General features: G+C 44.5%; 2 protein-coding genes across 3 annotated transcripts in view; one reads left to right on the forward strand and one right to left on the reverse strand.

The window, feature by feature from the left end:
* zgc:56622 (uncharacterized protein LOC326033 homolog) overlaps nt 1–10,591 on the forward strand; it is a 13,793-nt gene extending 3,202 nt beyond the window's left edge. The window contains exons 3-10 of the mRNA XM_063196265.1: nt 1,779–1,895; nt 2,314–2,391; nt 3,863–3,979; nt 7,413–7,525; nt 8,012–8,099; nt 8,468–8,551; nt 9,179–9,261; nt 9,602–10,591. Of these exons, the coding sequence (XP_063052335.1) occupies nt 1,779–1,895; nt 2,314–2,391; nt 3,863–3,979; nt 7,413–7,525; nt 8,012–8,099; nt 8,468–8,551; nt 9,179–9,261; nt 9,602–9,635 (714 nt within the window). The 3' untranslated portion in view covers nt 9,636–10,591. The remainder of the gene's footprint in view (nt 1–1,778; nt 1,896–2,313; nt 2,392–3,862; nt 3,980–7,412; nt 7,526–8,011; nt 8,100–8,467; nt 8,552–9,178; nt 9,262–9,601) is intronic.
* Nucleotides 10,592–10,844: 253 nt separating this feature from the next.
* klhl36 (kelch-like family member 36) lies at nt 10,845–27,862 on the reverse strand. Of its 2 annotated transcripts, none has more exons than XM_063197677.1 (9): nt 27,760–27,862; nt 24,188–24,257; nt 23,683–23,856; nt 22,413–22,622; nt 17,868–18,446; nt 17,316–17,558; nt 15,519–15,676; nt 13,769–14,003; nt 10,845–12,491 (listed from the first exon to the last, which is right to left on the reverse strand). In XM_063197677.1, exons 2-9 carry the CDS (start codon nt 24,245–24,247, stop codon nt 12,018–12,020), a joined length of 2,133 nt encoding a protein of 710 aa, XP_063053747.1. In that variant the 5' UTR covers nt 24,248–24,257; nt 27,760–27,862; the 3' UTR covers nt 10,845–12,017. The 2 variants fall into 2 exon arrangements, with proteins under 2 accessions (XP_063053747.1, XP_063053748.1); XM_063197678.1 differs by having other exon boundaries at nt 27,584–27,862.
* Between the last annotated feature and the right edge of the window lie 138 nt (nt 27,863–28,000).

Consider the following 28,000-nt stretch of genomic DNA (forward strand, 5'->3'; position numbering starts at 1 on the left):
CAACCTAGAGCAGCAGGATGACCAGACCTGACATTACAACCTAGAGCAGCAGGGATGTCAACCTCAGACCTGACATTACAACCTAGAGCAGCAGGATGACCAGACCTGACATTACAACCTAGAGCAGCAGGATGACCAGACCTGACATTACAACCTAGAGCAGCAGGATGACCAGACCTGACATTACAACCTAGAGCAGCAGGTGACCAGACCTGACATTACAACCTAGAGCAGCAGGTGACCAGACCTGACATTACAACCTAGAGCAGCAGGGATGTCAACCTCAGACCTGACATTACAACCTAGAGCAGCAGGATGACCAGACCTGACATTACAACCTAGAGCAGCAGGATGACCAGACCTGACATTACAACCTAGAGCAGCAGGATGACCAGACCTGACATTACAACCTAGAGCAGCAGGGATGTCAACCTCAGACCTGACATTACAACCTAGAGCAGCAGGTGACCAGACCTGACATTACAACCTAGAGCAGCAGGTGACCAGACCTGACATTACAACCTAGAGCAGCAGGGATGTCAACCTCAGACCTGACATTACAACCTAGAGCAGCAGGTGACCAGACCTGACATTACAACCTAGAGCAGCAGGGATGTCAACCTCAGACCTGACATTACAACCTAGAGCAGCAGGTGACCAGACCTGACATTACAACCTAGAGCAGCAGGATGACCAGACCTGACATTACAACCTAGAGCAGCAGGTGACCAGACCTGACATTACAACCTAGAGCAGCAGGTGACCAGACCTGACATTACAACCTAGAGCAGCAGGGATGTCAACCTCAGACCTGACATTACAACCTAGAGCAGCAGGTGACCAGACCTGACATTACAACCTAGAGCAGCAGGATGACCAGACCTGACATTACAACCTAGAGCAGCAGGATGACCAGACCTGACATTACAACCTAGAGCAGCAGGTGACCAGACCTGACATTACAACCTAGAGCAGCAGGGATGTCAACCTCAGACCTGACATTACAACCTAGAGCAGCAGGATGACCAGACCTGACATTACAACCTAGAGCAGCAGGATGACCAGACCTGACATTACAACCTAGAGCAGCAGGGATGTCAACCTCAGACCTGACATTACAACCTAGAGCAGCAGGGATGTCAACCTCAGGCCGGGGGCTAAATTCGCCCCGCGGAGCCATTTTATTTGTCCCGCGAGATCATTTTAAATGTCTGTTACAGTTGGCATACACATACAGTTGGTGGGGGGAGTAATCAACCAGTGCTCTCCCCCATCCTCCTCCATGACTGAGGTACCCTGAGCATGGTACCGTCCCACCGCACTGCTCCCCATGGGGTGCCACTGAGGGCTGCCCCCTTGCACGGGTGAGGCATAAATGCAATTTCGTTGTGTGCAGTGTTCACTAGTGTGCTGTGGAGTGCTGTGTCACAATGACAATGGGAGTTGGAGTTTCCCAATGGGCTTTCACTTTCACTACAGTACACCATCAATGCAAAGCATAATATGACTTGAACATGAAGTTTGCTATGTCACAGGATGTCTAGAGTGTAGACACATTTGAACTAACAAATATGATGGGAGAGAGTGTATGTGAAATTGAACGGAGTATGAAGTGCATGCATGCACAATTTTAGTTCATTTTTAAGAAATAATTGTGGAGTTCGGCCCGCGACTTCGTTCCAGATTTTGATTTTGGCCCTCAGTCAGTTTGAGTTTGACACCCCTGACCTAAAGAATCTTTGTTGCCATCTTCCTCCTTGGTCCTTGTCTCTAAGTAGCTGTGGTGTACCCACTTCGCCCCCGCCGACATCCCTCTCTGCCTGGACAAGAGTCTGAGTGATCTGCAGATGGACTATGTGGACCTCTACCTGGTGCACTTCCCTGTGGCATTTAAGGTACCAACCACACACACACACGCACACGCACACACATACACGCACACACACACACACACACACACACACACACACACACACACACACACACACACACACACACACACACAGTAGGCCTATGTGGACCTGTACCTCATACACTTTACTGTGGCATCACCGGCCACACACAATTACAATTGCGCACACTCCATATGCACGCCTATAGGCTACAGTACCTACTCACACATACAAATGGAGTCTCTCTCACACACACATGCACGCACGCACGCACACACAGTCCATAGAAAGGCCTACAAAGATCTGTTAAATCGTTTACTCTACACCGCATGTTGACAAATAATCAATGATGGGTCATCCAAGATCAGCCAGGGATGTCTAATCTCCCAGGCCTTACAGTACACTAATGTCTTTCCCACAGAAGGTAGACGATGAACTGTTTCCTATGAAGGACGGAGAAATGCAGACAGCCGATATTGATTATGTGGACGTGTGGCGGGTAAGAGCATAATTAGTACAGACACACACAGCACATGCACACAGCACATGCACACACACACACACACACGCACACACACTATTCAACAACACTTCTCCATCATGTGTAAGGAACGGTTTCATTATTTGCTGTACACACTGCATCATGAATACGTCCACAGTCCACTTAGATGTTGAAAATGTATTCCTTTGACCATAAAAATATTCTTTATGCTTTTGCCTCTCTAGCTTACTTAGGATTTCTGCTTCCCCATCATGTGTAAGAGCTGCAGTAACAGATCTCACGCACAGGGGGGCACTGTGTGCTGAGACAAAGCAAAGTGGTGAACAGAATACAAGATGCTTTTTCACTCCTCAGTTTCCTCTAGCCTAGTGTTTCTCAACAGGGGCGGTACAGCCCCCCAGGGGGTGTTGGAGAGCTCTAGGGGGGTGTTGAGAAGGATACAGTTAAGAGGGGGCGGTGCTTATTCATATCTGATTAAAACCCACATTTGGAAATGGCCTGTATCTGATCTGAGAAGATTCATGTGCTTTTTTTTTTTTTTGCTGTTTACACGTGGGTCGCATAGATCGGATGTGTCAAATTGGAGCAAAAAAATCGATATGAGAGTCACACTTCAAGTGACCAGTGTAAACATGGCCATATAGTGCTGTGAGTCCCAGAAGGTCAAAGTTGCTGATCATCACTCTTTAGTCGTGCAGGTATATCATGACCAGGTGTGTAGTGGGACGAATAAGAAGGTGTTTCTACAGTACTGTGTGATCTCGGTGAGGTTTGAAGCTCTAAGGAATAAGATGTTTGAAAATGAGATGTAGCCTACATATTGTTACTATTGTATATGGTACACCCCAGTGCACAGACTGGACGTATGAGTGATGCAGTGTGATTTTGGAATGCTTGGAGTGTGACATTGAAATTTGGAATGTGGAAAGCTGTATTCAGCGTGTTCACTCTTTCATAACAGCGATGCATGGCTGCGTATGGCTCCATCAGTGGATCTGTAGTTACTGTACCATTGTTCATTTATGATGATTCATTTATTACGGTTATCATTTTTTACAGTTCATTTATGATGATGCTGATGCTGTATGTGGCATTAAGATAAATTGTGTGTCTGTGTGTGTGTGTGTGTGTGTGTCTGTGTATGTTTGCCTGCGACTGTGTGTGTGTGTGTGTGTGTGTGCTTGCCTGCGACTGTGTGTGTGTGTGTGTGTGTGTGTGCGCGCTCGACTGTGTGTGTGTGTGTGTGTGTGTGTGTGTGTGTGTGTGTGTGTGTGCGCGCGCGACTGTGTGTGTGCGCGCGACTGTGTGTGTGTGTGCGCGCGCGACTGTGTGTGTGTGTGTGTGCGCGCGCAAAAGTGTGTGTGTGTGTGTGTGTGTGTGTGTGTGCGCGCGCAACTGTGTGTGTGTGTGTGTGTGTGTGTGTGTGTGTGTGTGTGTGTGTGTGTGTGTGTGTGTGTGTGTCCAACAGGGCATGGAGGCTCTGCAGGTGTGTGGGAAGGCCAGGAGCATCGGTGTGTCTAACTTCTCGGTCCTGCAGCTGGAGAGGCTGCTGTCCAAGGCCAAGATCCCACCAGCCGTCAATCAGGTCGGTTGTCCCATAGGTGGCCCATAGCTGGCCCATAGGCGGCCCATAGGTGGCTATAGCGAAGGGAAGTAGAGTTGCCCAGCCGGGACTCGAACCCAGACCTTCTGGGGTAGTAAACTGGGGCTCTGACCGTTACACCAAAGAGCCAGGCTCGTTGGCATGTTAGTCAGAACACACACAACCCTAGTGATGGTCACTCCATCACAGTGGCCCACAGCTGGCCCATAGGTGGCCCATAGGTGGCCCATAGGTGGCCCATAGCTTAGTGTCAGTGATGTCTACAATGATAGATTCGGCGATGCAATCCAATGCGGGGCATGGACGATCCAGAATCGATCCGGCAAGTTCCAGAATCGATCCGGGAATTTTTTTAAGTTTCAAATACTTCCATGGGTATTTCGGGAGCAAAGGAATGTTAAATTAAATAAAAGCACTTCAAAACATTGCAAGACTGATACAGACTGATACAGAAAACAGCCAATAAATTGCTGCTTAGTATCTGACTACTTGTATTGCCTCATCATGACTGATGAAATATTTGCTTTGCTTTCAGTAGAAATGTAATGCATTGCAATGCATTCTAGAATTGAATCGGATCGGATCGGATCGCATAGAATAGAATCGAATCGAATCGAATCGAATCGCTACCTCCTGAATCGGGATCGTGAGGGCAGTGCCGATCCACACCACTACTATAGCTGGCCCATTGGTGGCCCATTGGTGGCCCATAGGTGGCCAATAGGCATATCGAGTGGCCCATAGCTGGCCCATAGGCATATTGAGAGTCTCTATTTGACCAGCGTCATCTTTGTACACAGTAACGCTGCTTGCATGAACATCAGTTGTCGATGTACATATGTGAAAAACATATGAACCCTGTACCAAGATGGTGGTGCAGAAATCCCCCCAAAAACCGCAAGTGGTCTGTTGCATTATATCAGAAATTGTGTATTACCAGGTAGCTCATGTGTGTCTCATGCAAAGAGTGACACACTGCACGAGGAAGAGACAGCCGAAGAGACAGATTGTCCCATTTTCTCACATCTGGACTTGTTTGGTGTGCGCGTACATGAAAATAATGCAAATTCCAACTCTTTGCAAGACAAAACATCCTCACATGCAAAAACAGCGTTTTAACCCGGACAGGACAGTCAGCAGAGATGGTCAAGGACAGATTTGTGGGCAGAAAACATTTACCTACATATTTGGCACAACATGCCTGTGATGATTGTCATTACCTTTCCCCCGAAGAGTGTGAAGGGTGTTTTGATTAAGTATTGAAATCACCACATCTGTCTGTTTGGTTTTTGTCTGCCCAATTTGTCAATAACTCAGCCATTAGTGATTTGATTGGTGATTTGTCAGTCATAACACACAACAGGACCAATCAAATTCAAGATATTGCCCACATCAGGTGTGAATAATCAGCAGCACACATCATGCACATGCATAGCATGCGCTGTACCTACAGTATACATTGTGTGTATTATAGTCCACATTCGTCTTTGTTTTGAGTTTAAGTTACTTCTTTCTGGAGCATATCACTTAAGTGGAGCATAACAGGGACATGATACTTCTTGAAAAAGTGTATATTCAGTTCAAATGTGGGATTTACTGTATATGTAAATCAGGCCCATTACCTTATGCCCTTTAACTTTCATTTGCATGTACCACTTGTTTGGTGTCCTTAATACTAACTTACTGTCTATATATCTGACATGGCAATACAGTCCTCCTCAAGTGGACTTGATTATATATGAATGCCCGGTAACACTTTATTTTAGGGATACATCTATTAGCACTAATACATACAAGGTTAATGCCTGCATAAGTAACTTGTAAGGCATGTACTAAGCAAACGCTAAGGCCTACTAGGTCCTTACTAAGGTTAAATTGGTAATAAATCCCTTATTGTGCATGAACAATACATTTGCGAATACATGCCTAACAAATGTTGGATTTTGCTGTATACATGCCTTACAAGTTAGCCTACTTATACAGTATATCACAAAAGTGAATACACCCCTCACAGTTTTGCAGATGTTTGAGTATATCTTTTCATAGGAAAGCATTACAGAAATTTCACTTTGACACAATGATTAGTGACCTTTTAACAACATATTTAACCGCTTAAATTTCTTGTTAACTCAGAAAAAAACTAAATACAGCCATTAATGTTTGAACATGTACTCACAAAAGTGAGTACACCCCAGATTAAAATCCGGTAGAGAAGGGGCTGTGTTGGCTCGAATCGTCTCGAATTGAAACGAAATGAAAAGGGATGAAAAGGGAGGTCATCAGTGTGCGTTTAAACCTTTGTTTGCATTGAACTTTTACATTTTGAGTCTGCATCTGGCTTAAATAGATTGGTGTGAGATTTGAATGCAATCCTATGGAGAATATCAGGATCTGCTTCAGTAGTCACAGTGCATGATGACATGCATGTTTATTTTAGGTGTATTTCAGATTGCCAATGTTGACAGCATTCATGCATCCCCAAACCATGTCAGTCCCACTACCATGCTTGGCTATGGAGAGGATATACCTTTTTTGTAAAACTCACTTGTTTACCACCACACATGCTTGACACCATCTAAAGTAAATGTGTTTATCTTGGTCTCTTCAGATCACACCACGTGGTTCCAGTGACCCATATCTTTGGTCTGTTCATCTCTCTTGAGACCAAGATTTTTTGTTTTTGCTTTAGATAGTGTCAAGCATGTGTGGTGGTAAACAAGTGAGTTTTACAAAAAAGTGAATCCTCTCAATAGCCAAGCATGGTAGTGGGACTGACATGGTTTGGGGATGCATGAATGCTGTCAACATTGGCAATCTGAAATACACCTAAAAGAAACATGCATGTCATCATGCACTGTGACTACTCAAGCAGATCCTGATATTCTCCATAGGATTGCATTCAAATCTCACACCAATCTATTTAAGCCAGATGCAGACTCAAAATGTAAAAGTTCAATGCAAAGAAAGGTTGAAACGCACACTGATGACCTCCCTTTTCATTTCGTTTCAATTCGAGACGATTCGAGCCAACACAGCCCCTTCTCTACCGGATTTTAATCTGGGGTGTACTCACTTTTGTGAGTACATGTTCAAACATTATTGGCTGTATTTAGTTTTTTTCTGAGTGAACAAGAAATTTAAGCGGTTAAATATGTTGTTAAAAGGTCACTAATCATTGTGTCAAAGTGACATTTCTGTAATGCTTTCCTATGAAAAGATATACTCAAAAATCTGCAAAACTGTGAGGGGTGTATTCACTTTCGTGATATACTGTACAGGCACATTGTATGTATTAGTGCTAATAGATGTATCCCTAAAATAAAGTGTTACCATAATAATTAAAAGCCCTATAACCAGAGCTTCTAGGAGTGTTAGCACAGCTGTTACCTGTGTTACCTGTGTTACTTGTGTGTAGGTGGAGTTGCACCCCTACCTGGTGCAGACGGAGCTGGTGGACTACTGCAGGTCAAAGGGCATCGCCCTGACGGCACAGAGCGCCTTTGGAAGCCCCGGGCGACCCAAGGAGCTGTGAGTCGCCACCAAAGAGACACCATATAGGCTACCACAGACTAGGGCTGGGCGAGATGGAAAAAAAACAATATCACGATATGGATTACTTTATATCACGATAATGATATATATCGTCATATTGCCCAGCCCTACCACAGACGGTTTCAAACTGCTTCCCATGTGTTCTCGGAAAACATGACTCTTGTGTGAAAAGGATTATCTCCATGGGAGAATTAAGACCGGGAAAGTGAGAAAAGGTTGCACCATGCATACATTTTATTATTACACAGAGGTCTGTGTATGTTTCGGCGGTCTGCCTGCAAATGCGCCTGTGTAATAATAATAAAATCTATGCATGGTGCAACCTTTCCTCACTTTTCAGTTTTACAATATTTTGGTCAGCACTCTAAAAAGAGGACAAACTTGTTGGTTGAAGCCTGCTCCAACGTTTAAGAATTAAGACCAGGTTAATCTATCTTATCTTATTTGATCATATCTATGTAGAGACCGCGGAGACACTGATCCCAAGCAGTTGCTGCAGGACCCTGTAGTGGTGGAGATAGCTAAGAAGCACAAGAGGTCACCAGCACAGGTCAACACCATCTCACGTCCTCTTCTCCATTCCTGATGTTGCCTTGTATTGGAAAACAGGGAATTCTGGAATACCATGCTAGAGTACTTGGGGAAGAGGGTTTCTAGAATGGGATACTGTATATAAGCATGATGGGGAGACTGCTAAGACAGAAACTGTACACCCATTGGTCGACAGGTTTATAATAATAATGTAACTGAAATATTGTAGTTGAGACAGTGGTTTTAAAACATAGAGAGGAATATTCATTCCTCATTCATTCATTCATCCATTCACTCACTGGGCCCTTCAGTATGTTAGTGTGAGTAGGCCTATGTTTCTAAACATAGTGTTCAATCTTGTGAATCTTGTTATTGTATGTACTGCAGGTGCTGCTTCGATACCAGGTGCAGCAGGACATCTGTGTCATCCCAATGAGCTCCAAACCAAATCACATACTGGAAAACACCAAGGTCTGCACCGCACTCCATTATTAGCCTACATCACATCACATACTGGACAACACCAAGGTCTGACTGCACTGCACTACACTGCACTGCATCTATTAGCCTCCTTCACATTGCTAATATCCTATTAGGTCATTACCAAGGTCTGACTGCACTGCACTGCACTACACTACACCACATTGCTAATATCACATTAGCAGACTCTGTTATCCAAAGTGACTTATATAAGAGGCATAAACAGCCACATGTGTGGGGAAAACACAGGGTAGGCTATGGAGGCATGTGGAGATGAGATGGGCATGTTTTGAAACACAGGGTAGGCTATGGAGGCATGTGGAGATGAGATGGGCATGTTTTGAAACACAGGGTAGGCTATGGAGGCATAGCAAGCTCAGTGGAGATGAGATGGGCATGTTTTGTCATGAAGGGAAACCCATAGTCTTCAGTAATGTAATCTGTACTGAATTGCCCCTATCTTGTACCCCACCCATTTAATTGAACTGAACGTGAACTGTGTGAACACACCTTCATCATTTGGTTTTGTCTTAGGGCTGCATTTGCGTTAGCTTCAGGTGCACTGTTACTACATTGTAATGCTCTCTCTTATTGTAAAATGAATTAAAACTTTCACAGATCTTTGACTTCTCATTGGATGAGGAGGACATGACGTCACTACGGGGACTTGATAGAGGGTGGAGGTCCTGCGTGCTAGACTCGTAAGTTTCTCTCTCTCTCCCAGGCACACGCACACACACGGCCTACAATCATTAACAACCTAGGAGATGATGAGACACTTGTGCTTGACGTAAGTCTCTCTCTCTCTCTCTCTCTCACACACACACACACCATCATATTAAAAGAGGGTGTATTTCTGTACACGTTTCCCAAGATGGATTAACTTGATGACAACTTTAGTCTGTTTCTGCTCATGTCCAGAGTCAACATGCTACTCTTGTAGACATACAAAAAAGGAACTGAGTTGAGCTGACCGCAAAAAGCAAACTGAAACTAAAGGTGGCATTTCTGCTGAATAGCATTGTGTTTTTTTCCTTGCAGGGTGAAGAGCCATCCGTTCTACCCATTCGACTGAGAGTGGCCTGTCTCCTGGCTCACTGCTTCTAACAGATTTCGTGTTCATTCATTCAATCAATCAGGGCAATCTGATCGCAAACACTTTGTGTAAATTGTTTACATGCATTGTGACTATACTGTGAAGTTCAAGTGTGACTAACTTTGACTGTTGTAAACAGTGATGGGCAAACTGTATTCATGTGTTTTACAATCCAGTGCCACATATTTTAAAATTTTCTAGTTTCACCGTTCCAATTCAGCCTGGGGCCTATACTACAAAGCTGGTTCAGGATAAGTTAAGCTTAAGTTAAGAGGTAACTCATCTAATAGAAGAGCCTGGAGTCGTCATTTTCTTAAGAAAAGCTCTTCTATTAGATGGTTTACCTCTTAACTTAACCTTAATTTATCCTGAACCAGCTTTGTAGTATACCCCCTGGTGATTGCCATAATTAACTCTTAAACAGCCAATCACCTGATTGAATGGGACAGGTACAGTAAAACCAGGTGATTAAGAACATGTGCCACTGGATTGTAAACTAAGGAATGCAGGTTGCTCATCACTGGTTGTAAATCAATCTCAGGTGTGAAAATAAATAATAAAATATTCTGCACTGCTGCATTGTGTTCTTGTTCCATCATGATATATTTTATGTTGGTATCAATAACAACAGATGGCTCTCATCACGCCCGTATTGAAAACTTATTGCAATCACTGAAAACAATCAACATTATTCTTTATTTTAAAAGGTCATACAACAAAACAGGTTCATTACTGTTTTTACAAAGTCCAGAGTAGGAACGGTTGATCATCCGAGGGTTACAAAACCCCATCCACACCCCATACTGGCATACAGTAGCCACATATGGAGACTGTGCTGGGTGTGTCCCAGGAACATGGAACCATGGAACAGTCACCTTGAGATGACTTTAAAGTGATACTGTCCCATTTTTGGAAATAAGTACATTTTACACCTCCCCTTGAGTTAAATAATAGGGTTTGACCGTTCTCCCATACTTTCAACCGTTCTCGGGGTATGGCAGTGCAAATTTTGCCTCCAAGCAAGCAGTTAACATTGAGTCCAATGAGACCAGTTAGCCACCAACTGGTCTCATAGGACTCAATGTTAACTGTTAGCTTGGAGGTAAAATTTGCACTGCCATACCAAAAGAACGGTTGAAAGTACAAGAGAATGGTAAAACCCTATTATTTAACTCAAGGGGAGGTGTAAAATGTACTTATTTCCAAAAATGGGACAGTATCACTTTAACCTAGGAACCATAGCAACAATAGGAACAGTAGGAACGGTCGAACATCCGAGGTTTACAAATTCCCCATCCACACTCTATACTGACATAGCTGATAGCCACCTATGGAGGCTGAGCTGGGGGTGTCCCGGGAACATGGACTTCAAGTAGCCATTTTACATACTGCTACCTTGAGATGAGTTTAACTAAGTCACCTGCTACCTTGAGATGAGTTTAACTAAGTCACCTGCTCCCTTGGAGAGGTGTTGGCCATGTGCTGCAATGACTCTGTTTGTCCATACACAGTGTGCATCCGGCGCCTGAGTCATACATTCCTGGGAAAACACACGCACGCACGCACGCACACACACACACGCACACACACAAGCATTGGCCAGGGGGGGTTGCCATCTCCGACTGCCCTTGTTACCTATGGCTGAGACAGGTATTGCAATGATCCTGTCTGTCTGTCTGTCTGTCTGTCTGTCTGTCTGTCTGTCTGTCTGTCTGTCTGTCTGTCTGTCCAGTGTTTTCAGTCGTCTGCGGGTGACAGCATGCACATCACACGCATTGGCGAGGGGGCCAAGTTTCACTTGCTTAACCTGATTTGTTCTGTCTGCTCTGAAAAAAAAAACCTTTTTTGAGTACCCCACAGGTAGTAGTAGTTGTTGTTGTTATTGTTGATTAAGGCAAACGCAGTCAGTCCACACCACACATCATCACATCATGATTATTGAGTTCAGTCATTGGTCACCTCATCTGCCCTTTACATGTATCTGTGAGTCTTCTCACATTTCCCCTCCAAAACGCCCTCCATCCATTTTGAACACAAAAGGCCCTCCATCCATTTTTAACACGCCGTCTCCAGAGGATATACAGGTAGTTGGTGTTGTTGTTTAAGGCAAATGCTCGAGGCAGTCCACACACAGCACGTCAACAGCCATCCTTTAGTCCCCATCAGAAAGAAGTAATTCCACGCGTTTCTGATCTCGGATGAGCTCAGTGAGGAAGGGACCGTCTTGACAGAAATAAAGAAAAAAACTTGGAGCATAACAGATGGTCATCAATTTTTAACTGATTAAGAAAGAAAGTGAAGGCCATCTATGATGCGCCAAGTTTTCCTTTAGTTTCACACCATCCCTTGATGCGCTGCTGGTCACCTGCCCAGTACCTGTCTGACTGTCCTGAGGAGTCCCCTCCCCCTCCCCCTGCCCTGTCCCGTCCGCACTGATCTCCCCTCCCCCCCCGCCACGTCAACTCCACTCCCCAGCAATGGCATGACAGGACACACGCACGCCGTGGCCCCCGCGATGTGCTTGGGCAAGTCCAGCCCCCGAGCCCAGTGCCCTAGCGCCTCCCCTGCGTGCGCCTGTGCGTTAGCGTTAGCGTGCGTGTGTGGGTCAGTGTGTGTGAACGTGCGCGGAGGGGTGAACACCTGTGTGGTGTGTGAGAAGGCGAGGGTGTCCCAGCTGTACCCCCCCAGCACGTAGATGTGGCCCCCCCACACGGCCACGGCCGCCTCGCTGCTGGCCCTCAGGAGGGGGGCAACGCGCGTCCACTGCCCCCCCCGGCCCCCCCCGCTCTGCAGACACTCCACCTCCAGGATATCAAAGCGCTCCATGCTGCTGTCCTGCAGAGCACAGACAGGAAAGAGGAAAAAAGCCTGCGGTTCAAATTAAAGATGCACTGTGTAATATTTTCAGTAGTTTATTTCCAGAATTCATGCTGCCCACTCACAAATGTAACCTTTTTCATGAATACTTACCACCACCATCAAATTCACCATCAAAGTATTCATTATGAGTAGGAAAATTGCAGTTTTCATACATGACAAGGGGGATCTTCTCCTTGGTCTCCCATTTTGAATTTCCAGAAATAGGCATTTTGAGCTGAAAGACTTACTGGACTTTGGTCATACTAGTAAATATTAGTTAATTAACTAGTAATTATTCATGAAAAGATCCAATTTGGCAGTAGACAGCACCATCTTACACAGTGCACCTGTAAACACCATAATCAGGAGTTCATAACGCTCCATTCAGCTGTAATGCAGAACCAAGGCCAGGGAAGAGCAGGTTTAGGAATAATAACTGACATCACCAGAATCAGACAACGGCTGAAAGAACAGGAGAAAAGGTACATCTCAAATATTTAACTCCAGGGGAGGTGTAAAATGAGTATAGGTATTTCCAAAAAAAGTTCTCGCTCTTCCTTTCCCACACAAGGGAGGGACCGAAACAAAAACCTCATACATTAATGTAATACCCAAAGTTGGTTTGCATACAGTACATTAATCAAGTGTTGTGTTTATGGTCATTTTTTCGAGATCTGTCATTGTTGGAGTGTCATAGTTTGCTTATTGACGATGAGTATGTCATGATCTCATAACTCGTGCAATGATTACACACTACACAGAACTCTATATTACGGAAATAGGCCTTATATGCCTGCAATTTTGATAATTCAATCTTTCTGTGTAATAGATACGTAATTAGTCCCTCAAAATCTTCGCTGCTGAGTGCCACAGCCCCTCTGTGATGATATTTTTTATTTGTGCATTCATGTTGGCAGTCAATATAGTTCCTTTTAAAATATTCTTCCTTGTGTTATTTTTTCATTTATCCAACTATTACAAAATGTGTTGGCCCTGTCCCAACTTTTTTGAGATTTGTTGCATGGGTCAAATTTTAAATGATCACATAATTACCTCAAAACAATCATTCTGCTTGACTTGAACAACTGATGTGTTGTCTGTACATAATGCTCTACATTATTAACATATTGAATGTTTTGAAAATGCCAGCATTTTGATTTTATTCACAAAATACAAAGTGTCCCAACTTTTTTGGAATCCGCTTGTATCTGATAGACAGTTAATTATTTAATATCAAATGAAAAGGTTGAAACCTGGTGGTCGTTGCTGCCGCCCAGCGCGTATACTCGATCGCCCAGCGCCGCCATGCTGTGCCACCCGCGCGCTACCAGCATCGGGGGACCCTCTGCCCACGAGTCGCCCGGGGGCGCGCCGGCCCGGGGGTCATAGGTCAGGACGTCATGGCGATAGGGGCCCACCTGCATGTCGTGGCCCCCCGAGATGTAGACCAGGCCGTGCAGAGTGCAGCCCGCATGGCCGTAGGTCAACCTGAGAGGGAGATTGATTGACTTGATTGTTTCCACTTATAGCCAGTCAGCAGCTATGGCTATATCATGGCCAATACAGTTAGAAAGTATTCATATGATAAGATAAAAAAACACTATTTGAGGCACTCCTTACTAAAGTTAAAAAGCCTTCATTGAACACTGGCTACATGTCTACACGTTTCAACCCATTGTCTTCATCATCACCCATTGTCTTTTTGTAGTATTCATATGATGTTTACAATATCAAAGACAAAATACATAAATAGCTTATATAAGGTTCTTTAAATCAATACAAACTAAAAAGTTCAAAACCTTTAAAGGTGGGACCTTATTGAAAATATCTACAACATTATCTTTTTTTTTTAACTGCAGCCTTTTCATTCTCAATGTAGAGCAAGTTAACCTGAGAGGGAGATAAGGGAGAGAAGGGAACAAGATGTCCGTTTGGTACTGTGGTCACAAACACAGCACATCAATACATCAATACACTTAGCTGACTCTTTTATCCAAAGAGACTAAGTAATTACAAGGTATTACAGGGTTACAGTCCCTGGAGCATTATGGGACAGAGTGCCTTGTTCAAAGGCACTTAAGATGTAGGTAGAATTCAAGCCTACAACACTGTGATGTAAACATAACAGAGGCCAACTAGCAGAGTGTGGCGTGGAACGTTAGTAAACCTCCCTCCCGAAGCTTCAATACAACTAGCAGAGTGTGGCGTGGAACGTTAGTAAACCTCCCTCCCGAAGCTTCAATACAACTAGCAGAGTGTGGCGTGGAACGTTAGTAAACCTCCCTCCCGAAGCTTCAATACAGTGCGGTAGCGTTGGGCTATTGGACCAGTCCTTTAGCTCAGCACGCTCGTACTGGGACTCCCATTGCCGAACCGATGTAGTTGACGAGGTGGCATGTTCGCGTCCCCGAGGGGGACGAACGGTGCATGAACACCTCAGTCACATTAAGTCCAACTCTCTAACCCAGGGGAGGATGGAGGACATTGCTGGACATTCATGCCTGCATTCATGTGGTCAGTTGAACTCATGAAGCAAGTCCAACTCCTTAACCTAGAATAGCCCATGCAGTAACCCCCAGAGACGAGGTCTGATGGTGGCAATTCAACAGACGACACAAGTACCAAAGTTACTGTAGTAGCTGTGCCACGAGGTAGAGACTTTCACACACTCCCAAAAAGGACAGGTGTGTTGGAGGGTGCAACACTCCCAAAAAGGACAGGTGTGTTGGAGGGTGCAACACTCCCAAAAAGGACAGGTGTGTTGGAGGGTGCAACTTAGGGATATAAGAACTCCAGCACAGGGCCGCCTCACCTGGGCTGAGCCCAGGACAAAGTCATGTCAAAGGCCCCCATACCAAATACATACAATGTAATGAGGAGCAAATTATTAATTTTGTCTAGCACCTGTGCCACTGTGATGTGCGAGCATCCTCTGCGCTCTTCCCTGCTCCTGTACACTGATCACTCTACAAGCGATCTACAAAGCAGGTGTATCTATCTCACCTGGGCAGGTCGGCCACAAACTCCCAGTAGTCCTCTGCAGGGTGGTACACCTCGGCGGACGATAGGGCCCCCTCGTCATTCCTCCCCCCGACCGCGATGAGACAGTCCCCCACCGCCCCCAGGTAGAAGTCCACACGCCGCTCTTTCATGTCCGCACCCTGTCAATAGTGGAAGGAAGGGCCATGTTTTTATATATATATATACCGGTATATATATAGATATATATATTTTTTAAAAACAGATTTTTAGGGGCTTTTATGCCTTTAATTGATAGGAAAGTCAAAGATCAGCCGGACTCGAACCTAGGTCACAGTGGGTGGGCATGCAAGCCCAAATGTGGGGGGCTTAGCGCGCTGCGCCACAGTGCCCCCCTTTCTTATATTTGTTAAATGTGGTTGGGCTTTTGGGCTTTTTTGCATAAATTGAGACACTACAGTCGAAGATGGTAAAGTGGGGGAGAGAGATGGGGAAGGATCGGGAAATCAACTCGGGGTGGGATCGAACCCGAGTACCTGGCGTAATGATGCGGTGCACTAGCCCACTCAAGGAAAGGTCAGTACTAATCATGAGGGTCATTCTAATGTACGTTTCAATATCTTGGTCGGCCTTCTATGAAGTTCTAAATCTAATCAAGTTCTGGACCAAAGAGCACTGATCGTGAGGCTGGCTGAAAGCCAGGCGTGGTGGACGTTTGGGTTGTAGGACCTTTAGTGTTGTTGACATAGTAGGAAGGGATGGGTGGTACACGTGGACAGGCAAAAGTAAACAGATGAGAACAAACAGCACTCTATCCTTTCTTGGCCCCAACATGGTACACCCTTCAAATTTCAGCAGAAGTGTACACATGTTTGAGTTTGTAAGGATTCAAAATTCTGCAAAGTGCACATTATGCTTATATTGATAGCTGAATGGTAGCTACTGGAAAGATATAGTGCCACTGCCAGAACTAGATGACAAAGCTTGACTACCTGAACATTGTAAAGCACATTTATGCATTTCACATTTCATTCTCAGTTCTTATCAATGAGACATTACAAGATATTAATGTATAGTAGGTGTACTATTGTTTTGAAACATACGTTAGTCCCAATGGGAACTAGGGGGTTGAAGGCCTACTGCTGTTTAGAAAACATACCATGGGAAATGTGTGCAAACTAATGTGTTAAAGGCCCAGGGCTGGACTGGCCATCTAGTATAGTGGGCATTTTCTAGTGGGCCCAGCACCTTCGTGGGTCCCTATTTTCAGAAAATAGGGGCCCACGAGGGTGCAGAGACCACCGGGAAATTAATTCTGCGCCGCTAATTATGAGGGGCCCTTTAAGCCAAAAGTGCCCGGGCCCTATTTCTCCCACAGTCCTACCCTGTGAAGCCCTACTATTGTTCTAAACTGTGAATGTGTAAATACTAGGGATGGGATATCGGTATCGGTTTCAGATATCAACATATTTCAAAGATCGGATCGGATCGGAATTTTCCCAAAATATCGGAATTTTCCTGATACAGACATTGAGTCAGGTGCAATGTTAATTTGAAATCATAACACTTGCATATTAGTTTTCAGGATGTGATTGTTACTCTTTTACTTGCTACTTTTTGCTTATTGATTGGTTTCCTGTTCTTCTGACTCCCTTTTCTGACCAAATAGTCTGCTTGGGCATACTTCACGTTGAAACACATGTATATATGTGATTTTGGTATTGGAGTAGCATCGGTATCGGCAGCTGCAAAGCCCCCCCCACCCCCCTCCCCCCCTCCCCACACACACACACACACACACACACACACCCCCACCCCCACCTGTGTCCAGGTTCTGCTGCGGGGGTCGTAGCGGTAGAGCAGGCTGCTGGCGGTGTCGCCCCCGTTGTCCCTGGCCGTGCTGCCCCCCGCCGTGAACATGAACCCCCCCAGCACGGCCACGCAGTGGTGGCTCCTCCGCGCAGGCAGCTGGGTCTCCACTTCCCAGCCTCCTGATCCTCTCTCCGGCTCTCGATTCCTCTCCCTCTCGCGGCCTTGATCCCGATCATGCTCCCTCTCGTTGGCCTGGGCAAAAAAAAAAAAAACGATTTCAATTGTGAATTGAGTTGGCAAGTCAAAATGGTATTTTTCCTTCTCCCTCTCGTTGGCCTGTGCAATTTTTTTTTTTTTTTTAAATCTCCCATCCCATAAAACTTAATTAGGATGCAAATGACACAGTGCAAACTCCTTTTGTTCAGTTGTTTACCCTTAGTGCAGGCCTTGCTATTATACTAGGCTTGTTGAGGCACTTCATATCAAAATTGCAACCATTTCCTTTTAAATTATGGGTGGAGAGGGTTAAAACGTTTCGAATGGTGATCCGCTCAGCCTCACCCACTCGCCCCCCCCGTCCTGCGCGTCCTCGTAGCGCCACACCTCCGCGCTCAGCTCGTCCCCGCGCCACGACACCTCCCCCCCGACCAGCAGGAGGCGCTGAGCGGCGCCCCTCAGCTGCGTGCGCGGGCTCTGCAGCAGCGGCTGGGCGCTGACGCTGGCCTGGTAGCTCAGGGCCTCCTCCAGCAGTGGCTCGCAGCCGGCCTCCGGGGGTAGTAGCGAGCGCACGGCGGGCAGCGCCCAGTTGCTCAGCGCGGCCGCGGGCATGAGCGGGAAGCGCACATGCTGCAGCAGGTCCCGGGCGCGCTCAGTGCGGTCGTCGTCGTCCCAACCGGGCGCCAGGGCCAGGGCCAGCCACTGGAGGGCGACGCGGAGCAAGGCTTGCTCGCTGTGCCGGTGCAGGCGCTCGTCCGAGAGGTAGGCAGCCATCTTGGACGGGCCGGTGTGCAGCAGGAAGTGCGGCGAGTCGCCGAGCGAGGAGAAGTGCTCCACCACGAAGCGGTCGATGAAGGCGTCCAGGCGCTCCAGGCTGTAGAGCAGCGCCAGCTTCTGGAGGTACAGGTAGTTCTCACTGCACACCTGGGCAAACAAGGCAAGGGAAGGCAAGGGAAGGCCAGGTGAGTTATGATTAATTACCCCATACAGTTCACATTTGGCCAAGGCAAGACATCACAAGTGCCTCTTTTCCACTGTCAATTTTCTGGTAAGCCTACAGGTCGACACAGCACGACTCGGCCACCACTTTTTGGTTTACGATTGAGCTGTGTCGTGCCTACTCGAAAAGCAAAGAGTGGGGGCCGAGTCACGCTTTGTTGATCTGTAGGCCTACCAGAAAACTGCCAGTGGAAAAGAGGCAAAGGTGAGTTTGAATTAGCCATATAGTCTGGTGATAGATATACATCGATACGGCACATTTCATGCAACAAGGTAGCTCAATGTTCTACACATAAAACAAGATTAACCTAGCCTGATAAACCAGCCTAAATGGATTGGATGTCTAATTAAATGCAGGCAAAACATTTTGCCGTCCAGCAGTTGGCGCTGGTTTTCCAGGCTAAGATTAACCCGTTAAAACATGGCATTATAAATTTGCTGTTACCCGAATAGAGCTTGAAATTCCCGCCCCCTAGTTCCACATTTCATGGGACCGTAGCTGACCATCTAACAGCACTGTAGCGACTAAATATCTTCTGATCTCAGTCATTATATGCGCTGGGCTACAAATATGCTGTTAGGCTAGATATAGATTATTCACGCAGAAGAATTAATATTTTGTTCCAAGGCAGTCTGCATGAAAAATGTTAAGAAACACACCCTTCTAAATCGTTTGGAGTTTCGTACGAAAAATGTAACAAAAATATCAGAAACAACATATGTGGAGCTCGTGGCACAATTCGAAGGGGATCGAAATATCATTTTAATACCGCCATTGGATTACATGCTACGATTTTCGGCTAAAAATGCAGTTGAGGTCCCATGAAATCGGGGGAAGTGATGTCACTTTCAAGCTCTATGGCAATGACCGAGTCATAGTAAATTACTTACAGCCCTGTGTTATGCCAACGTGTAGTGCCATAGAAGTAGAATGGTAATTAAAAATTCAAAGACTATTACAGCATGTCACTGATGGTACAGTGTACACTATGGGGCTGCAATAAAAAGATGAAATACAAGGAAAACATAAGAGCAATCAGATATGGTGACCTAGCCCAGGGATTCTTAACCTTCCCGCTGTCTTTTTCTCCTGAATTTGAAATTAATAATGGATTTGGTCAACTGGTCTATCAACGCAATTGACACCATCTTTTCGAAGATCGTATCCCTGCAGAGCAGTAAAAAGGAATGCCTGCAATAACCCAAACATGAATCTAATCTGTCTTTGGCGCCCCAGCAAATCAGCGACCTGACCTAGGTCAGGACTCATCTATCTCTCCCTGGAGGACAAGCAGTGTCAGGAGACTCTGCCTCCCTACCCATCACAATGGACACCTGGTGTTGTTTTGGACTTGCTGTGGACCAGGCCAAGGCCGTCTCTCAGGCGGATAAGATCTGGTGCACAGTGGGGATAGGACTACCCAGTGCCACCCCCCCCCTCCCTCAACTTCAACGCGTCCTCTGTCTTATCTGCAACCTCTCTCCCTTCCCCATCTCCAACCCCCCCACCCCCACCCCCCGGTTCATACGAATGTTTGTCTCTACTGCTTTTTTGCTAAAATATGAGGTTTTTTTTTTCATCTATGCCTTGATGTTATAACTCTATAATATGAAGACATGGACAAATTTTTTACCCTCATCCTTTCCCAATGTGTATTAAACTTGAGCCTAGGTGGTGGAGGTGTGTTAGTGGCGGCGCTCGTATGAGCAGCGGCCCTGGGGTACATGTACAGTGTATTCTAAAACGCAATTTCGTTGTCAAATTTATTTGTCAATGACAATAAAAAGCTCTTGATTCTTGATTCTTGATTCTTTTTCACGTCGAGGCCCATTTTTTCCCGTGCACACTAGTGTCCCGGCCGGGGCCCATAATACTCATGTGTATATTATTATATTACATTACATTACATTATATTTATTATACTAGGGGTTCCCAACCTTTTTCAACTTGGGGCCCACTCGAAATTGTCAAAAATGTTCGGGGCCCACCTCTGACCCAATTAAGAATAAAACTCAAATAATTCAACAGCAACACACACCAAAATATGATTACTATTTTTGGAAAATTATTTCAAGGCCCACTTGGAATACCTGCAGGGCCCACCTGTGGGCGCCGGCCCATAGGTTGGGAACCACTTATATTATATTATATTATATTATATTATATTATATCATATTATATTATATTATATTATGATAATATAATATAGGCGTATATTGATAAAGGCCTAATGTTGATATAAATTATAAATAAATGGGTTATTACTGAAGTATTTTTTTCCACAAGGAATAGCTCTCTATTACAGTAATTAATGCTAATGTTAATCTAATTTAATCTCACTCATGAAATTCACTCACAGTTTAGCAAGTCAGAGTCATTCACACACTTGAATGCCTCTCTGATAGCTCAGTGACAGCTCTTGACTTAAGCTTTGTAATGAATCTGCTGATCGTAAATTTAGGCTTTTCTAGTGGAAACGCAGCGCGGGAACAACAGAAATTCCAGCGCCGGACAGAAAACTTTCCAGTATCACGCAAAATTCGTGAAAGGACTGCCATGTTGGGGACACTTGGACAAGTATAAGGGATAAAGATTCAGTAACTAGAATTATTTTGAGTATCCTAACCCAGTGTTTCTCAACCTTTTTTTAGGCAAGGCAGAGGCACCCTTTTAATTCATGAAAAATTTCAAGGCACCCCAAACCAACAAGCCGTAACATGGCACCGCATCCGATAGAAAGTTAGAAAAGTAACACATTTGGAGACGTCACACTACCTACGTTCGAAGTTACAGCTGACTGGGGAAACCTATATTTACTTTATTGTGCATAAATGGCAGATGAAAGATTCCACTGACTAACATTAACTTAACAATTTAGACAAATATGTATTATATTACATAATTTATTTATCAGCCACGTTTCCGCGGCACCCCTGAAGGGGGCCTACGGCACCCCAGGGTGCCCCGGCACCCCTGTTGAGAAACTTTGGGCCGCGGCCCTATGGATTAAGAATCCCTGACCTAGCCAATGTCTGATGCATGTCACCCTCAAGTCACCCAAAACACGGGGCAGACAGACAGACAGATAGGGTCATAGTAATACCTGCACCCTCCGCGGGACCAGATAATAGAAGACATTAGGGCTGCACAATATATCAAAAATGTATTGCAGTCGCGATATCAAGAGTGCCGATATGCGTATTGCGAAAATGACTTCATTATCGCTAACAAGTGAAAACATTACTGTGTAGTCCAATCTCTAGCTGAATATCAACAAATGCGCACGAAGCTCGCCACGACCAAAGCCACGCCCCCCACACAGACCGACAAATAAGTGACAAGAAAAGCACTCAGCTATATTTCTAAATATCGTTATCGAGGTACTGCATGCTGTTATGGGGAAGCGTTTTTTTCTGATATTGTGCAGCCCTACAAGACATTGCAAAAAATGGACAAATGAGATAAAATGTAAATGCACAGTAACACTTCACGTGACGCCGGTGTCATAGGCACGTCATTATAGTCTCATAACAGTGTCATGGCACAGTTATGCAGGTGTCATAAACATTATGTCCATGTCAAACATTTTATGACTGTTAGCCTTAAGTGACATTCGGTTATGGCAAAGAGTCATTAAATGTTCATGACATTAACATAATGTTTATGACTTATCTATGACTGTTATGACACTATTATGACACTGTAATGGCATGCATGTGACACCGGCGTCAAGTAAAGTGTTACCAAACGCACAATGTAATAATAAGACTTAGATATGACAAGATTGAAAAGACACCTGTGTCTCAAGATACTGGCAACACAATGTAATATTATTATTACTAATGGCTTATAACTAATAAGACTTAGATATGACAGGATTGAAAAGCCACCTGTGTCTCCAGGTATTGGCAGCAGAAGTCCACGGCGTGCCACACCTGCAGAAGGTGGGCGGTCTCCAGCACGCGCTCGATGTTGCTCTCGTCCAATAGGAGCTCTCCGCTGTACAGGAAGTCCACCAGCGCCCTGAGGCCCTCGTAGGACGCGCCCACTAGCTCCACCTCCGACTGGTGGGCCTCGCGCATGCTCAGAGTGAACATGGCCTGGAGAGAGAGAGAGAGAGAGAGAGAGAGAGAGAGAGAGAGAGAGAGAGAGAGAGAGAGAGAGAGAGAGAGAGAGAGAGAGAGAATTAATGTTGTGATGTATTGTACCTTGTCTGTTGGCTCATTAGTTTGGTCCAGTTCGGATTGAGCTGAAAGGACCACAGGTCGATATTTGTTTTTCACCACTATATTCGTACCTTGTTGATATTTGTTTTTCACTATATTCGTACCTGGTTGACATTTGTTTGTCACCACTATATTGGTACCTGGTTGATATTTGTTTGCCACTATTTTCATACCTGGTTGATATTTGTTTGTCACTATACTCGTACCTGGTTGATATTTGTTTGTCACTATATTGGTACCTGGTTGATATTTGTTTGTCACTACTGTATATTCGTACCTGGTTGATATTTGTTTGTCACTATACTCGTACCTGGTTGATATTTGTTTGTCACTATATTCGTACCTGGTTGATATTTGTTTTTCACCACTATATTCGTACCTGGTTGATATTTGTTTGTCACCACTATATTCGTACCTGGTTGATATTTGTTTGTCACTACTGTATATTCGTACCTGGGTCACAACATGCAGAGCACCTGCACCACATACCTGGGGAGGGACCGAAGTTCGAGTCCGGCTTTGGGTCATTTCCCAACCTTACCTCATCTTTCTCTCCATCCCACCACTTTCCAGTCATATCTTCCCAATCCTATCACTGTAAAGGCATTAACCCAATCCCATGGGTAAGTGGTTAGGGCCTCAGACTTGTAGCCCAAAGGTTGCCGGTTCGACTCCCGACCCGCCAGGTTGGTGGGGGGAGTAATTAACCAGTGCTCTCCCTCATCCTCCTCCATGACTGAGAGGTACCCTGAGCATGGTACCGACCCGCTGCACTGCTCTCGTAAGGCGCCATTGGGGGCTGCCCCCTTGCACGGGTGAGGCATAAAATGCAATTTTGTTGTGTGCAGTGAACACTTGTGTGCTGTGGAGTCACAATGAGTCACAATGACAATGGGAATTGAAAAGAAAAAAAGGAAAGAAAAGAAAAGTGTACCTGGAAGTATGGACTGGAGACAGCCAGCAGTGCTCGATGGGCAGGCACCCTCTGGTCATCCGCCACCAGCACCACGTCGCACAGCTGCCCATGCTGCCTCTGCTCATTCAGACCCTGGAGCACAGAACTGGCCCTCTCTTCCCAACGGTACACCAGCTGGCCGGGTGAAAATCTCTATGGGGGGGACAGAAAAGAGGCAGCCGCGGGGCCTAATGGTTAAGGGGTTGGTCTTGGAATCGGAAGGTTGCAATGCAGATTCGAATCTCATGTAATCTCATCCACTGCTGTGCTGAGGTGCATTTGAGCAAAGCGCTTTTAACCTCACATTACTCCAGGGCTGTCGGTAACCAATGCCCTGCTGCAATAATTGTGCGCCACTTTGATGAAGAAGACCAGAATGACAGAACATCAGTAACCCACTGACAGGGACTTACTGCAATACAGTACATGTGACTTGGTGACTACAAAACGAATGAGAGTGGCAAAAAAAGATTACGGCACTAACCTTGCACAATTCACCTGTACCGCGCAGGTGAAAAGTCCGGAGTTGTCTTTCCTCCTCCATGCGCCCTGGTCTGATCAAAGTTACAAATGGGGAAGATGACACCGACAGTGGCAGACTCGTGTCTTTTCAGCCATTGATGTGCGCAGCTATTCTGGACTTTACGGTCCCATTCACTTCAATTCATTTTTTTGGCGTTTTACATATTTCGGACCGTGCGGACGCCGCTGTACTCGTGCGAGGAAAACAACAATTGTCTCGGGTGCTAAACATGGTCATGGAACGGCTTGCTTAACCAGAATGGTGTGTGTTGTGTCATTTCGAAGATAATTAAAGAAAATCTTATTACAATGGGATTTCTCATAGGCATGGTTTTGCATGTCTCTTATCTCTTTTCATGTTGACTGAGCGATCACCGTTACAAGTTTACAAGGTGCCCAGCGCACATATGTATGCATACAAAAAGGAAGAATACATTTCACAGTGTAATTTTGCAAATAATTCACTTCAAAGTTAAGTGTTATTACATAGGCACCATGGTCATCAATATGTGTGTAAGAACAAGTGAAAAAACAAATCGGTCAGTTTGTCAAAGAGGAGACGGTAGATATGCACCATAATACACAGTATTCATCGAAATATGCTCATGAGTTGTATGCTGAAGAAATACTGTACGCACAAATATCTATTTACTGAATTAGACTAATCATGGCCTATCAGAAGTGAGGTAACACGAGTGTAAAAATTGTCCTTTGATGGGCCTTGAACCCACAACCTGTGGAATGGTAGGCATGACTCCATCCACTAAGCTACCACAGTTTCAGTAGAATTTGTTTGACCAGAAAACTTCTTGTTGTGCACATTATCACAGCACTAAAAAATCATATAGGCCTACAATCATTTCTTCATCATACTTCAGACAATGAGGTAATGGTGCAGGGAAAATATATTTATATGATTATTGTGTTAAAATGCACAACGACGACATATCTTTCTGGTCTTAACATTTCTTATGAAACTGTGGTAGCTTAGTGGATGAAGTCATGCTGTCCATACCATAAGTTGTGGGTTCAAGGCCACTCAGCATTCAACTTTTACTCACGTGTATGTAACCTCACTCCTGATATAGGCCTACATTATGAGGCTTATTGGGAAAATAAATATTTGTGCCTTCAGTATGTCTTCAGCATATCTTTCAGGAGCACATAGCGACACATACTGTGTATTATGCTACATATCATCCACAGTGTCTGCTTTGAGAAATTAATCATTCTCAATTTGCACTACTTATTACATATGTGGTATGATCTGTTAACTTCAGAGTTACTTATTTTCAGAATTAGCCTACAGAAAGTTCTGATCATTCTGCACATTGTAAGATGAAATGGTGATGACGCAGTGAACATGCTAAGAGATATGAAACCTGTCCAATCATGCAAATGACATCCCACTATAATAAGATTTTATTCAATTTTCTTCAAAACAACACAACACATTGCAGAAATTCTTGTAGCCATCATATGTAGGCCTATAGGATGTAATGGAAGCATTTACACATTGTCAGCAGCGCAAGCACCCTTTTCTCACAGACCCTTGATGTGCCCTACAGACAGACTTGAAGTACTTTGTACATGGGCCCATCTAAAACATGCAGTACAATGTTAAAGGGACAGTTTGGTCAATTTCAACATGCAGTTGTAATGCTCACACTACACCTGGACTTTGTCAGTGCCTGAGATTTTTTTTTTCTTTCTTCAGCCGATCCTGGTCATTGTAATGGGGGCAGCTCTTTGTTTACATTTCAAAAAAACATTTTTATTTATTCCCAAAAACATCCAAAAGGTTATAAAACATCAGCAGACAACTAGCAAGCAGCAGTACCTTTTGGGAAAATATTTTGGAGTTGGCCTATGTTTTATTTTTTTAAAATGTAAACAAAACGCTGCCCCCATTAGAATTGCTCATATCTCGGAAAGGGCTGAGCCGAAAAATGTGGCATCACCAGGTACTGACAAGTCAAGGGTAGCGTGAGCAATACAACTGCAAATTGACCAAACTGTCCCTTTAAGATTTTGTTTGTTAATTCTTAACCTACAAACATGGAAAAGACAGAGGAGATGAAAGACATTGGAAACTTCTTGAATGTAGCAATCCCATTACAATAGAAACAACATGAATTGTTTGCCAATTAATGACTATATGTAGTAGCCTAGCCCAGTGGTTCCCAACCTTTTTTCTTCAGGACCCCATGTTTTTTACTATGTAAGGTTTGGTGACCCAGCGCCCGCATGAGAGGAAGTCACTCGATACGCTCTGTCTCCTACGAAAACTCATTTTAGTCATCATTTTATTCCTCAATTCGTCTTTGTTCAAAAACAGAATAAATTTGTTTAATGTAGCACTTAAATTTTGTTTGCTTCTATGCATTTGTCATTTATTCAACATGGGCTACATATGGTATTAAAATGAAACCCCTTAAACTCAAGAGGGCTTCGCGACCCCCTGTGGATCTTTGGCGACCCATAGGTTGGGAATCAATGGCCTAGCCTCTAATGCAACCTTTGTTATATAGCCTAATAGTGAGTTAAATTGAATCCGAATGTCTCAGCGTGCCCTACAATATCGCCCCCCTGTGGCCACATTAGCTAATGAAGATAATGTTGCTTGAGTGATATGTGGCATGTGCATTATTGAGGAAAGAGACGTAGGCTATGTGCCGTCAGTATTTTTCCTTCATATCATTCAGAAGCATGGTGTGATGCATACTTTGTACTATGTTGCGCATATCTACCATCTCCTCTTTGACAAACTGACCGATTTGTTTTTTCACTTGTTCTTACACACATATTGATGACCATGGTGCCTATGTAATAACACTTAACTTTGAAGTGAATTATTTGCAGAATTACACTGTGAAATGTATTCTTCCTTTTTGTATGCATACATATGTGCGCTGTGCACCTTGTAAACTTGTAACGGTGATAGCTCAGTCAACATGAAAAGAGATAAGAGACATGCAAAACCATGCCTATGAGAAATCCCATTGTAATAAGATTTTCTTTAATTATCTTCGAAATGACACAACACACACCATTCTGGTTAAGCAAGCCGTTCCATGACTATGTTTAGCACCCGAGACAATTGTTGTTTTCCTCGCACGAGTACAGCGGCGTCCGCACGGTCCGAAATATGTAAAACGCCAAAAAAATGAATTGAAGTGAATGGGACCGTAAAGTCCAGAATAGCTGCGCACATCAATGGCTGAAAAGACACGAGTCAGTGACAGTGGGTAGTCTAAGCTTGCACTATTCCCACTGACCTAACAGAGGTATTATTTTACCTTCCCTCCCATATGACATCCTCGATTTAACCTAGAACAACAAAGTCTAAAGAACTCACAGTTATGAAACAACGGAACAAACAAACAGGCGTCACCACCATCACCACCACTGTCATGCGTTTACTTCTGGACTGGATATTAGCATTGTAGGCTACTACTTATCTAAACTCTCTGAAGCTGCTGCCTTGATCTAAAACTAAATGTCACTAGTAGACCGCATATGCTAATCCTTTACCAGAGCATCAGACGACGATGGACGACATTAATCCGGCAAAGTTTGGTGTAAACTGATAAAAAAATGTTGATGTTTTGTTTAAAGTCTGAGGGCAACTGTCTTCTTCTGCAGAGCTTAACTTAATCAACTTCCACAGCGCCACCCCGAGTAAAGGAATACAGACAGAGCACGTGCAGAAATGAGACAGGTTGCAGGTTGCCAAGACGCATGCATCAGGTGAATACCACATTGCATTACATGA

This window comes from Engraulis encrasicolus, chromosome 4, assembly GCF_034702125.1.
Source record: "Engraulis encrasicolus isolate BLACKSEA-1 chromosome 4, IST_EnEncr_1.0, whole genome shotgun sequence".
Classification (NCBI taxonomy): Eukaryota; Metazoa; Chordata; class Actinopteri; order Clupeiformes; family Engraulidae; genus Engraulis; species Engraulis encrasicolus.